Source organism: Vulpes lagopus, chromosome 2, assembly GCF_018345385.1.
Source record: "Vulpes lagopus strain Blue_001 chromosome 2, ASM1834538v1, whole genome shotgun sequence".
NCBI classification, from domain to species: Eukaryota; Metazoa; Chordata; class Mammalia; order Carnivora; family Canidae; genus Vulpes; species Vulpes lagopus.
The window spans coordinates 36,719,386-36,733,673 of record NC_054825.1 but is presented as its reverse complement, the minus strand read 5'-3'; the positions used below and the strand labels follow the sequence as shown (position 1 = coordinate 36,733,673).

The 14,288-nt window shown below is 32.6% G+C and overlaps 1 protein-coding gene across 3 annotated transcripts in view; it reads left to right on the top strand.

Annotated features, from left to right (window-relative positions):
* The window catches only part of KIF20B (kinesin family member 20B), a 75,711-nt gene that overhangs the window by 8,616 nt on the left and 52,807 nt on the right, over positions 1-14,288 (top strand). For all 3 annotated transcript variants that reach the window (XM_041746244.1, XM_041746243.1, XM_041746245.1), the window contains exons 3-14: positions 793-879; positions 988-1,104; positions 1,727-1,865; positions 2,644-2,828; positions 4,442-4,478; positions 5,161-5,388; positions 6,295-6,406; positions 7,531-7,602; positions 7,892-8,038; positions 8,713-8,875; positions 9,728-10,006; positions 14,002-14,141. In XM_041746244.1, coding sequence (XP_041602178.1) covers positions 793-879; positions 988-1,104; positions 1,727-1,865; positions 2,644-2,828; positions 4,442-4,478; positions 5,161-5,388; positions 6,295-6,406; positions 7,531-7,602; positions 7,892-8,038; positions 8,713-8,875; positions 9,728-10,006; positions 14,002-14,141 — 1,706 coding nt within the window. The remainder of the gene's footprint in view (positions 1-792; positions 880-987; positions 1,105-1,726; positions 1,866-2,643; positions 2,829-4,441; positions 4,479-5,160; positions 5,389-6,294; positions 6,407-7,530; positions 7,603-7,891; positions 8,039-8,712; positions 8,876-9,727; positions 10,007-14,001; positions 14,142-14,288) is intronic.

Here is a 14,288-nt window from a genome sequence, read left to right as displayed (position 1 = left end):
GGGAAATCTTTGTCAGATGGTGATGTGAAGTTTATTTCATACTCAAAATTAGTTGAAAAGTGTTCCCTTTATTTTCCTGAAGGCCTCTCTGTGATTTGTACGATTTATCCTAAAGTGTTTGAGAGAAGTTAGGCTAATGAATTACCAAGGCTGGGAGGTTTTTTGGGAATTATTTTGTTTATTTGAATATAAGCTGAATTTCTTTAATAGATATTCAACTATGTTAAGATTTTCTAGTTTTTGTGTGTTTTTTTAGCAAGTTGTATTTAGTAATTGTTTCCTTTTTACTTAGGAAAAAAACCACATTTCTTTAGAATCACTTTTAAAAAATGAGCTAAACTCATTTCTTCCCAAAGTCAGGAATAAAGAGAATGCTGTATAGCAAAAAAAAAAAAAAAAAAAAAAAAAATTTTTTTTTGGATAGAATTGAACATTTGGGATAATAAACTATTCTGGTTGCATGTTATTTATTCTAGAATACTGTGTTTTAGTGACTTAGAGCCCTGTTATTTGTGTTTAGTTTAAAGGTTAGGACCTTATGGAAAAGAGATATATTGTAAACTTCAAGTATAAATATAAAAGGTAGAGGAAACTGAGTCTTTTGTGGTATATTTTTTAAAGCAGATTTACTTCTCTTTAGACGTAGAAAACGGTTACAAACAGAAGAATCACTGTTTGCTTAGAGGTTCTGTATAGTCTCAGCTTGTTATGTAATAGCCACTTTAAAGAAAGGTGATTTCTGAAAAGCCATATTTTGCATTTTAAAAATACAGTTATTTTGTTCTTTTTAAGGCAAATAGTTTGGAATCCAAAGATTATCTCCAGGTTTATCTTCGGATAAGACCATTTACACAGTCAGAAAAAGAACACGAGTCTGAGGTTTGTGTTGACTTTAATTGGATTTTACTTTCATTAAATGGACAAAATACCATTGTTTTTATATATTTATTGTGGGACTTTATGTATGTATGCATGTATGTGTTCTAGGGCTGTGTGTATATGTTGGACTCACAGACTCTTTTGCTGAAAGATCCTCAGAGCATCCTTGGTCGGTTAAGTGAGAAAAGCTCTGGGCAGATGGCACAGAAATTTACTTTCTCCAAGGTAAGTACTTATGTGAAACTGAAGATTTTTCTTTTAAGTAGAAGAAATTTGGCTTAGGCTAAATAGCTACATAATTATATATAATGAACTATATATATATATCATGTGCTTGTGGAACTTAGGTGTTAGGCACTTGTATTTTTTTTCTTAAGAGTAGAACCCAAATTTCAGGTTTGTAAATATGTAATTGGAAGGGAATAAATTCCTGTATAGTGTTTTTTAAACCCTTTTTTTTTTAAGAGATGTTCTTTTAAATTTTCAATGAAAAGTTGATTTACTAGGTTGGATTTCTATCTTGAAAACTTTTTGACAGTAGTTAAACTATTATGTATATTTGTGAGAGTTGGGGCTATGGCACCTATCTTAAGTGTTATCTTATAAAAGAAATCTTTTAAATTTTTGAAACATGAGGGGTGCCTGGCTGGCTTAGTTGCGGGAACATACAACTCTTGATCTCAGGATCATGAGTTTGAGCCCCATGTTGGTTGGCTGTAGAGATACTTAAATAAATAAATAAACCTAAAAAAATAATTTTTGTTAAAACATGAGTTATAGGGTAGAACTGATTGTAAACATTTACTTGAATTTTCTAAAAAGACTTGTTTTAAAAAATGCTTATTAGGTTTTTGGCCCAGAAACTACACAGAAGGAATTCTTCCAGGGTTGCATTATGCAGCCAGTGAAGGACCTCTTGAAAGGACAAAGTCGGCTGATTTTTACTTATGGGCTAACCAATTCAGGAAAAACGTATACATTTCAAGGTAATATGTATTATTTTTGCCAGAAAAGAAAAAAGCACTAATGTTTACTCATTCTCATAATACTTCCATGTAATTATGTTTCCATTACCTCGTACATTTGCTCCATTTTTAATAGTAATAGCATATATATTTCTTTTAAATTTCTTTTTATTGGAGTTCAATTTGCCAACATATAGCATAACACCCAGCGCTCATCCTGTCAAGTGCCCCCCCCTCAGTGCCCGTCACCCAGTCACCCCTACCCCCCGCCCACCTCCTTTTCCACCACCCCTTGTTCGTTTCCCAGAGTTAGGTGTCTCTCATGTTCTGTCACCCTCTCTGATAGTAATAGCATATTGAATGTGTATTGCCAGTGGCTTTTGATTCAGGTTGATTTAATTCATTTGTGAAATTACTTTCCCAGTATGATAGAGAATTATTAGATGATAAAAGTTCAGGAAAAGGATTTATGTGATGCAGTGAATTAAGTATGGATACCCAGGGAAGCATTTTGGCATTTTGTTTACTTTTATACGTTGTGATTATGGGTAATGGCAAATCTTATGGCGTGATCTCAATGTAAAATTTCAGGTTTGCATCAGTATAATAGTTGATAAAATACCCATTATACAATGAATAGCAAAGTGATGGAAAACTGAATAATCCTTCAGCTTCTCTTGCTTTTGTCTTAGTTGTCCATTCTTGCCTGTTGGTGGTATAAAAGGAGCATTGGTAATCCAGGAACATTTGCACTTTCCTACTACTCTAAGAGAGTATAAAACAAAAGTTCTTTTCACAGGCACAGAAGAAAATATTGGTATTCTGCCGCGAACTTTGAATGTATTATTTGATAGTCTCCAGGAAAGACTGTATACAAAGATGAACCTTAAACCACATAGATCTAGAGAATATTTACGGTTATCACCATACCAAGAGAAAGAAGAGGTTGCTAGCAAAAGTGCATTGCTTCGGCAAATTAAAGAGGTATGGAAGTAGTCTAGTATGTGAAAAATATATACATCATGATCTTTTATAAGCTCTTTACTTTGTTTCAGCCTATATTAGAATATTTCCTGGTGGTGTTGGTGATGGTTGGTTGTCTTTTTTATTTTTAAAGAAAAATATAAATTTGTTTGAAGACTTCTCTTTTTGCCTTATATCGTACAAATAGCAGAAATGTTTAAACAATACAAATGTAAATGGTTCTAAAATCTTTTTTGGTTGTTGTAGAAATAGTTCTGTAATGATTCAAAATTTTTTTTAAAAAGTAAATTTTAAAAATTAAAACTAAAATTTAAAATTATAGAAGTAAAAGTAATTTGTACACACAAAATCTAATAAACAAGGGATATGAGAAGTAAAAAGTGAAACTTTCTTATAACATTTATCTGTTAGGTTATGTATTGGTCTCTTTTCTCTATTAGTTTTTCACAAAATGTTTTTTGTAAAGGTATATTTGTCTATTCTTCCTGTTTCTTTTGGATTTTATGTTTTGTTTTCAGACATTTATCCTATTCAAGATTGTTAAAACTATTAACAGTTTTTATAGATAGTTGCAAAATATTGGTGGGGTTTTTCTTTTTTAAGATTTAGAAATCAGGGTTTCAAAGTAAGAAAAGATTTTTGCTCAGTGGAGTTCAAAGCCCAGAGTCCATGATTATGATTTCTGAAATAAAATAGTTTGAAAATTATAGAGATTAGTAGGTAATTAGAGGATTTTTTTTTAAAGATCTTATTTATTTATTCATGAGAGAGAGACAGAGGCAGAGACATAGGCAGAAGAAAAAGCAGGGTCCCTGCAGGGAACCTGATGTGGGACTTGATCCCAGGACTCTGGGATCATGACCTGAGCCGAAGGCATACACTGAACCGCTGAGCCACCCAGGTGCCCCTTAGAGGAAATTGAAGTCATTAATAATGAAAAAAATTTGTCTTACAAGTTATCCAGTTAAAACATTGTATTACCTACGAAGTTATTAGAATATTTAAAAAATGAAATCATGCTTTCATATATTGTAAAATGTGTTTTTAGAAAGCAGTTTGGCAGTACTGTAGGACTTTAAACATTTTTCATGTTTTTTTATCCACTAATTCACACTTAGGGATACATCCTAAGGAAATAATTAGAATGCAGAAGAAAAAAATTATAAATGAAGATTTTTATTTTAGTATTATTTTTACTGACAAAACTTTGTAAATAATCTAAATATTCTTGATAGAATAATTAAGTCATTTCACATCTATTCAGTTACATAACCACCATTATTTGTTTACAAATAATTTTTAATTACAGCGAGTAAAAGCTTTCAATGTAATAAATGTGGGGAAAATGATAGGAAGGAACATATTGAAATATTACTAATAATTGTGAGTGACAGGGATGTGATGATATTCTTTTTAATACTTTTCTGTAGTTTCCCAGATTTCTTATTATGAGACTGTGTTATTTAACTAGGGGAAAGGATTAATAAGTCTTTGAATTGAGTAGATGAAAGGTTGTGGTTTGGTTAGTGACTTTTTCAGATAGATATGATATACTGGCTATTTAATCTTAACTAAAAATGGTTTTTAACTTAAAAAAATATTGTTCCTTTTAGGTTGTGATGCAGAATGATAGTTATGAAAGTCTTTATGGTAAGGTTTCCTTTCTCCACTTACTTTTCAAATGTTGATTATATGAAATACACTTGTAGCTTTTAATTTTTGAATCACTCCTAATGATTTAATTTTTTTAATCACAGTAATTCTTAGAAAATGGTACATACAATATGAAATAACACTGTAAAGTTTTATTTGGATTTAATATCACAGAGAATTCCTTTCACTTGTAACTTTCATTTAGAATTCAAGAGATAATATTTTTTCTTTGTCTTTTACATGTAACTTCAGTTTGGTTCATTGGCATTCTTTCATTTTTTAACTTTTTTTTTTTCTTTGTAAGATTTTATTTATTCATGAGAGAGAGAGAGAGAGAAAGGCAGAGACACAGGCAGAGGGACAAGCAGGCTCCATGCAGGGAGCCTGACGCGGGTCTCCGGATCATGCTCTGGGCTGAAGGTGGCGCCAAACCGCTGAGCCACCTGGGCTGACCCATTGGCATTCTTTCAAAAAAGAAAAGAAAGATAAAAAGAAGCCAAGCTTTGGTTAATACACATTTTTTTTTTTTAAACATCTGCTTTGGTCCAAAAAGTGTTTTACATTGCTGGTTAAAAAGATTAAGGATAATTAGTTTTTCAAGTCTAGAAGTCTTGATCTGTCTCATCTCATTTTTAGTCAATTTCTTAATTTTGTGATTATTCTTTTGTATTTTTTGTAGGAAGTTTAACAAACTCTTTGAATATCCCAGAGTCTGAAGAATCAATGAAAGACTGTGAACAAGCTAGCTTGAATATGAATAATAATATAAAATTTTCTGTGTGGGTTTCTTTCTTTGAGATTTACAATGAATGTGTTTATGACTTGTTTGTTCCCGTATTATCTAAGTTCCAAAAGAGAAAGATACTACGCCTTTCGCAAGATGTAAAGGGCTATTCTTTTATAAAAGGTATAGTAATGAGTGCTTTTTATCTTATTGCTCTGAAGTTTCTTTCTAGTCTTTGTTACATCAAACTAGAGATTGAAAACTTTTATATTATTAACATCAACATTATAAAAAAAGTTTGTGCTTTGGAAGTGTGTTTTGATATGTTAATTAAACCTGAATGTATAGGGGTCAATGTAAATACTGTTTTGCTTGAATATCATTGATGGGATTCTGGGAAGAGCTGTGTGTGTTGGTGTTCACATTATTCTGTTACTTTATAGCTGCCGTGGATCTATGGAAATGTTTCTGTTCTTCCACAGTGGTTTTTTTTCAACTTTTTAAAACCACTGCTCAAAGTAGGAAGTACATACATGTATTAACATCATGACCTGTACTCACATGTGTGTATATTTATGTATACATATTTACAACTCAGAATAATTATGCTTACTCTTAGTACAAAGAATGCACTTTGATGTTTTTCTGTATTCTACTTCTCTTTTATAAAGTGCCGGGTATGACTTTAAATTTGGCTTCATGATTCACTTAGGAATTGTAGTCTGCAGTGTCTCACATCTAGGTAATTTTGTAGGTGTAATTCACAGTATGCTTTGTCTTTTTTTTTTTTCCCTGGATGTTTAATTCTAAGTAATCTTTTTTATTTTTAATTTTCTCTTTAGCCTACTGTTGAAAAACATTTATCTGTGTTTTTATAACTTAAATATTGGAAAATAATTATAATGTCCTTCTCTTGTATATCATTTTTCTAGTGGAATGTGAAATAGCTGAGTGGATTCCAGCTAAGGGGTGTTATTAAAATATTTCATTATGTCTTTGGGAAAAGAGGTTACAAATCTCCAAAGAGATTACATTGTACAACAATGCTGTTTTTCTAAAGTGATATGTGTCCTCTTTTATTTTTTAAAGATCTACAGTGGATTCAAGTGTCTGATTCCAAAGAAGCATATAGACTTTTAAAACTAGGAATAAAGCACCAGAGTGTTGCCTTCACAAAAATAAACAATGCTTCTAGTAGGAGGTAAAGAGGAAATCCTGCCATGTGAACTTGAAGTACCCAGGGTATTCTGTGCTATTGTAAATACAACTAATTTAAGATTAAATTAGTAGGTTCTCTGATATGTTAAATGAATTCATAGGCATAAAAAAATACTCTTTTAACTGAAGAGCACTAAACACATAAGCTTATTAGGACTATTTCTTGTTCTAACAAAATTTACTAATTTGCACGGAATCTCTTAGTTGTTTTATATGTGAATATCTAAGCTCAATATTGTAAGAGTTGCCTGCAATATGCATCTCAAGGGGTTAAAGAATGATGTTTTTGAAGGAAGGGATTGAGGCATGAGAGACAAAAGGAAATAAGTTTAATCAGTGAGATGTTTATTATTATTTTTTAAAGATTTTATTTATTTATTCATGAGAGACACAGGCAGAGGGAGAAGCAGGCTCCATGCAGGGAGCCTGATGTGGGACTCGATCCTGGGTCTCCAGAATCATGCCCCAGGCTGAAGGTGGCACTAAACCGCTGAGCCACCTGGGCTGCCCAACAGCTGTGAGATGTTTAAAACAAGTTGTCTCTTAAGGGGGGAAAGAGCCATCCCCCATGCTCAGGATGGCATGCAGATGGTATAGGATCCAGATAAGCCTGTATTTGGGCCTAATGTATGCTTTGCTTTAGGTGTCTACTCAAAGAAAATTAGCTATATATATATATATATATATACACACACACACACACACACAGACACACACACGTATATATATATACACACACATATATACACATATTATATATATACACACACATACACACACCATTTTAACCAATAGTATGATTTTTTGCAAGTAAATTGAGATTTTATTCTGTTATTTCACTAATTGAAGTTTGAATGTTAAGAGAAGAAGAGGTCTCAAGGAATTTGGGGCTAAATGAGAGATAGGTGTTTGGTTTTAGGGAGTTAGTATGTAGGTGACAATGGAACATTGGATTGAAATATCTGGCAACTAGTTGGAAAATGCAATGCCGGAGGTATGGCTGTTATTAGGAAATAAATGTTGATTTTTTTTTTTTTTTTTGCTTGCTTTGCCTATTTAGAATACAGAAATTAAAAGATACCATTTGATTTTTGTATTTTCTTTTAGTCACAGCATATTCACTATTAGAATATTACAGATTGAAGATTCTGAAATGCCTCATGTAATGCGCGTCAGTGAGTAAGTTTAGCATTCTTTAAATTGTAATTATTTTGGGGGCGCTTGGGTGGCTCAGTTGGTTAAACGTCAGACTCTTGGTTTCAGCTCAGGTCAAGATCTGAGGATTGTGAGATTGAGCCCTGTGCAGGGTTCTGTGCTGAGCATGGAGCCTGCTCACAGTTCTCTCTTTCCCTCTGCCCTCATCCCCACTCATGTGTTCTATCTCTCTTAAAAAATATATTGTAATTATTTTGAATTATTCTGTTTTGAAGAACTTTTTATAGTTTTTTTTTTTTTTTGGTTAATTTAGATTGTGTTTATGTGATCTTGCTGGTTCAGAAAGAACCATGAAGACACAGAATGAAGGGGAAAGGCTAAGAGAGACTGGGAACATCAACACTTCTTTATTGACTCTGGGGAAGTGTATCAATGTTTTGAAAAACAGTGAAAAGTCAAAGTAAGTGTTACTTGAAGTGCTACTGGCATATTAATTATTAATAACATTTAAACTTTCAACTTTAGTTTTAGAAAATTTTTTGTTTTTAACCTTTTACATAATGACAATATATGGATTATAATAGAAATACTTAGAGTTCTTGGATGAAAAAAATTGAAATAAAAAACAGTGTCAGTTGATGCTAGTGACTCATCAAGTAAACACAATATTTTCCGTAGCAAATATATGTCAACAGACACTTTAGATAATAAGCTTCTCATGATTCTGGCTTAGCATCTATGACCACTTTATTTTTAACAAATCATTGTTTTCTTCTAGATGTGATAGATTTCTGAATTAATTAGTATTTTAGACTGAGCAAATTATAATTAGCCTTCATCATTTTTAGTAAAGGTGTTTCATGGTGTATATTGTAAAATTGCTTTATGCTAGAAAATGCAACCCAATTCAATGTGATTTTTTTAAACATTTTGTCTAGTGAGTTATTATTAGTAGTAGTATTGTTATCAGTATTTAAAGAAAATAACAAACAGAAAATGACTTTCATAGGCAGAACTAATCAGTAACCTAGAAGTCCATGATAGCTAGATTAATTATTTCTTTGTAAAATTTATCAGCATTCTTACTTTATGAGATTTGTTTTAATTTAGAGTTTTTTGAAATCTTTTCCATAGGTTTCAACAGCATGTGCCGTTTCGGGAAAGTAAACTGACCCACTATTTTCAAAGTTTTTTTAATGGTAAAGGGAAAATATGCATGATTGTCAACATCAGCCAATGTTATTTTGCCTATGATGAAACGCTCAATGTGTTGAAATTCTCAGCCATTGCACAAAAAGTAAATATATTCAAATTTCTGCATATTTTGTTAAGTCTTTTATTAGAATATGAACCATTTTTTTGTCAGCATAGCTAATATATTTTGCACTTACAACTGTAAACCTAGGAAATAATGGAAAATTAAAAATGTAAACATTTGACAAGAGGCGTCTGACAAGATTGAAAGTTTCCCTTGCTATTATTATTATTTTTAAAAAAGATTTATATATTTATTTGAGTGAGAGAGAGAGCAAGTATGGTAGAGTGGGGCAGAAGGAGAGGGAGAGAGAAACCCAAGCAGACTCTGAACTAAGTGTGGAGCCCAACGTGGGGTTCTATCCTACAACCCTGAGATCTGACCTGAGCCGAAACCAGGAGTCAGACGCCCAACCAACTGAGCCAGCCAGAATGCCCCCAATTTAGGAGCATTCTTATAAAGAATTGTCTGCTCTGCCATCAGTCTAGTTCACATAGTGGCTAATCAGGAAGCCCTTTTGCTTGAAGTCCTTATATATTTGTTTACATAGGCCTTTTTTATTTTTTATTTTATTTATTTTTTTGATTTTTGGTATGTATGTATTTATTTATTTTTTATTGGAGTTCAATTTGCCAACATTATAGCATAACACCCAGTGCTCATCCCATCAAGTGCGCCCCTCAGTGCCCATCACCCAGTCACCCCGTCCCCCCACCCACCTCCCTTTCCACCATCCCTTGTTCGTTTCCCCTAGTTAGGAGTCTCTCATGTTCTGTCTCTGCATAGGTCTTTTTTAAACACTAGAGTTGTCATTTGACTTAAATGTGTGAAATTATTTTTTAGTTGACAATTTTTCCTTTTCTGTTGTAAAAGTCACATTGAATATTTTAACAGGTTTATGTTCCAGACACTTTAAATTCTTCTCAGGAAAAATCATTTGGACCTGCCAAGTCTTCTCAAGATGCATCACTAGATATTAATAATTCAGTTAATAAAATAAAATCCACAATTTTATGGGAAAGTGGTTTAGAAGACTTGGTGGAAGATGAAGATCTAACTGAGAATCCAGAAAACGGTGAAGAAAACCAAAGTGTGGAAACTGAACTTACCGATGAAGATCTAGATAAAACGTTGGAGGAGGATAAGGCTTTCATTAGCTACAAGGAGAAGAGAGTATGTATTAAGAACTCGTACTTCTAAGCTTGGCTTACTATTATTGTGAAGTTAGGGATAAGAATATTAAGGCTTCCTCTCTTCTAACTTTTTTCAACAATATACTAAATTTTTTATATATCTCAACTTTATATTTTTTTTGAAAAAAAAATTTTTTTTGAAGGATTTTATTTATTCATTCATGAGAGACAGAGAGAGGCAGAGACATAGCAAGGGAGAAAGAGCCTCCGTGCAGGAAGCCCTATGCAGGACTCAATCCTGGGACCCCAGAATCACGTCTTGAGCTAAAGGCAGACGCTTAACCACTGACCCACCCAGGCATCCTGAAAAAAAATTTTTTTTAAAGATTTTAGTTTTAAGCAAACTTTATATTCAGTGTGGGGCTTGACCTCGCAACTCTGAGCTCAAGAGTTGGACACTGCACCAACTGAGCCAGTTAGGCTCCCTTGTGCTTTGAAAAATTTTAAACCTAGAGAAAGATTAGTACAATGAAAACCCATTAGATTTGCTTGGATTTGCCAGGTAACACTTTACCATGTTTCATTCTCCATGTATATGTGAATACACATTTTTTTTTGCCTCTATCATTTGAAAACAAGGTGTAGACATAGTGATACCTTACAATTAATTTTTTTTACCTTACAACTAATTACTTCAGCATGTATTTCTTAATAATGTAGACATATTCCTTATAATCACAAGACCATTTCACACCTAAGCAATTTAACACTGATACAATAATATAATTAGTTATGCTGACCATATTGAAATTTCTTCATTGGTCCCAGTATGTATGTCCTTTATAACCACTTTGATTTTGATCTACAACCAAAGTTAACACACTGCTTTTGAACGTCAGGTTTTTTGTGTTTCTTTAGTTATTTATAATCTTGTAAAGATTTTTGAGAAATTGAGGTTGATTTTCTTGTAGCATACCCCCACTCTGGATTTCTCTGATTTTTCTTCGTGATTTAGGTTTTATACTATTATGTAGGTCAAGTTGTGAATTTCCCATTGCATCCTATCAGGAGACACATGCTGTCTGATTTCTCCATTCTTGGTTATGCTAAATTTTGCTCATTTGGTTAAGGTATTGTGTTTCAGATCTCTTTTCATTGTAAAAGTATATTACCTATGGGATGATACTTTGAGGTCATGTGAATACCTTGTTCCTCACTATCCTTTGACCAATGATTATCGCATACTCCACCAAACCTACTTTGCAGTCTTTTTTTTTTTTTTAATATTTTATTTATTTATTCATGAGACACATACAGAGAGAGAGAGGCAGAGGGAGAAGCGGGCTCCACACAGGGAGCCTGACGTGGGACTCGATCCCAGGTCTCCAGGATCACACCCTGGGCCAAAGGCAGGCGCTAAACTGCTGAGTCACCCAGGGATCCCCCCTACTTTGCAGTCTTAAGTACAAGCACCAATCAAAATGTCTACCCAGTACCAATTATTCTTTCTTCAAAAACAGGAATTAGTTCGTCATCTTATATTTACAATAAATAAGTAAGATTAAACAATGGTATTTTTAGCCTCGGTCCAAATACAGTCCACACGTTTATTTACGTTGTATTAATCTTGAGATTTAGATCATGTTCACATTACATTACATTAATACATTCACATTAATAAGGTTCCCCTTATTAACTTGCCATAACTGTCTGTATATATGGAGTCTTATTGTCCTAGGATAACTGGTAACCTTGTGCTCATGGGTGTGCTTTAATGGTGTTGACAAATCTCATATCATAGTACTCTTGGACTTTAGAAGTCCAAGTAGATGGAAGAGGTATTGGGTTTAATATTCTCATTTTAATAATTTACTTCATTGTCCCTGAAAGTCATCGTTGCACTTGTATTGTTTGGAAATGAGAATAAAAGCTTCAGATGTGAGTCCCAATTTATCTGGTCACAATGTAATGGTATCTTGTTTACCATGGACCTCTGTAATGTAATACTTAACCTCAGTGAGAAAAGGAGCGATCAGTAGTCCTATTTTAGTTTGTATTAATCTTCTCAAAGCTAAAGTTTATGTAAAATGTTGATTAAAGTTGAAATGTTAGTAACATTTCTGAATTTACCAGAGAAAAATAATGCTATAGTTCATAATTGAACTATATAAGTGCGTATCTTCCTGTAACATTGATAAGGTACTTAAACATTTCATCAAAGTATATTCTAATATTTAACTTTTAAAAATGAACCTGAATACTGAGGAGGGCACTTGATGGGATGAACACTGGGTGTTATACTATATGTTGGCAAATTGAATTTAAATTTTAAAAAATGTAAAAAAAAAAAAATGAACCTGAGTAGACTACTTGCTTTATGTTATTAGCATTTTAGTTGGCATTAAAAATCATTATGAGATACATTGATATTAGCATATTAATACTTATGGTTCAATTAGGTAGAATGATCAGATTTTTTTTAGCAAAAACTTTATCATGTGCTAGCAATGATAAAAAATGAATTGTTGAGAATTAATAAATGAATTTCCCAAGCTATTCCTACATTCATGCAGATTTCTCTAGGTCTCCTACATTTCTTCTTTGATCATTACAGTTTATTGGTTTATTTTATTTATTTATTTTTTTAAATTTTTATATATTTATGATAGTCACACACACACACAGAGAGAGGGGCAGAGACACAGAGGGAGAAGCAGGCTCCATGCACCGGGAGCCTGACATGGGATTCGATCCCGGGTCTCCAGGATCGCGCCCTGGGCCAAAGGCAGGCGCTAAAACGCTGCGCCACCCAGGGATCCCAGTTTATTGGTTTAAACTGGGAAAATGTGGTTGTTTAGAATTATAAAAGATCATGGTGGAATCTGGAAAAAGAAAAAGAGGGAAACAAATCAAATATAAAGATGTCTTTACATATCACTCATGTTAATGGATTTTTTAGTATATATTCTACTCTTTTGTATCCTCATTTTCTTCATTTAAAAGTAAATTGTGCAAATTGTGAATTATTAATATGTCATCATTATTCATTACAGTAGGTTACTGTGTGATTGTACCATAATTGAACCAATCTTTTACGTTTGACTTTTGAATTAGGTTTCACTTTTCCTTAATTAAATATAAGTGCTACCATAAAACAATAGCACTGTGATAACTATTCTCATAGCCAAAACACTGGTGGATACTGTTATTTAAGTGTTTCCTCAGTATAAGTTCTTAAGAGAATTTCAAAGTTACGATATCTATAGAAAAAAATTTCAAATATAAAATTGAGACATGGAAAGATCTGCAGTTTGAGTTTATTGATTAACTTATTATTGAGAAACTTTAAGTAGAAACCTTAAGGAATATCAGGCTTTATCTTAAAATATAACCTATTTTATTACAGATCTATATTGGCTATGTCAGGTGTTAATTGCTTTATTTATTCATTGTCTGTATTATATGATTATATATGCTTTTTCCAAGGTCTTAGAGTTGTTGCTCATATTGGGTAGGTAAAGCCACATAAGATAAGTTTATGTAACATCTCTTTTTTCCATTTTGGAAAGTGTTTGGGGTTCTTAGTAACTATTATATGTAACACTTGGTCTTTAGATCTTGACTAATTTAAAATCTGACGTCCAGCACTTTCCACACACCTGGTCTTTACTTTCTCCACCTATGAAATATAGATGCAGCTGCGAAGCTGATGGAAGGTTGTGTGGATTGGAAGGCATCAAATAGGAACTCTCCAGAGTAGTTCCTGGTAGATAAAGATCTTCAAATTTTTTTCTTTCCTTTCTTTCTTAGTGTAGTCATACAGTGAGACATTTGAGTTACTGTAAGTCTATTTTTAAAATATGGAGAGGTCCACCTGAGTTTTCAGATTAATGAATTTCTGGAAATACATAATTTTCAGTGAGAATATTACTATTAGAAGGATGCATAATTATAGTCAACTATATTGTTATTTTGAATACTTGGACTGTACTTCTGTTGGAATATATTCTTAAGATTTTAATATTTATGTTTTAGAAACTGTTGGATTTAATAGAAGACTTGAAGAAAAAACTGATAAATGAAAGAAAAGAAAAGTTAACATTGGAATTTAAAATTCGTGATGAAGTTACGCAGGAGTTTACTCAATATTTAGCTCAACGGGAAGCTGACTTTAAGTAAGTTACTTCTTTGGTGTCCTAGTAAGAATTGAGGATTTGATTTGTTCAGAATTTTTAAAAGTTATTTATACTTATATTAAGTGGCTTCTGAATTTGGACATTTTTCTATGGGCTTAAAAGTACCTTGCTAATAATCCTCACAGT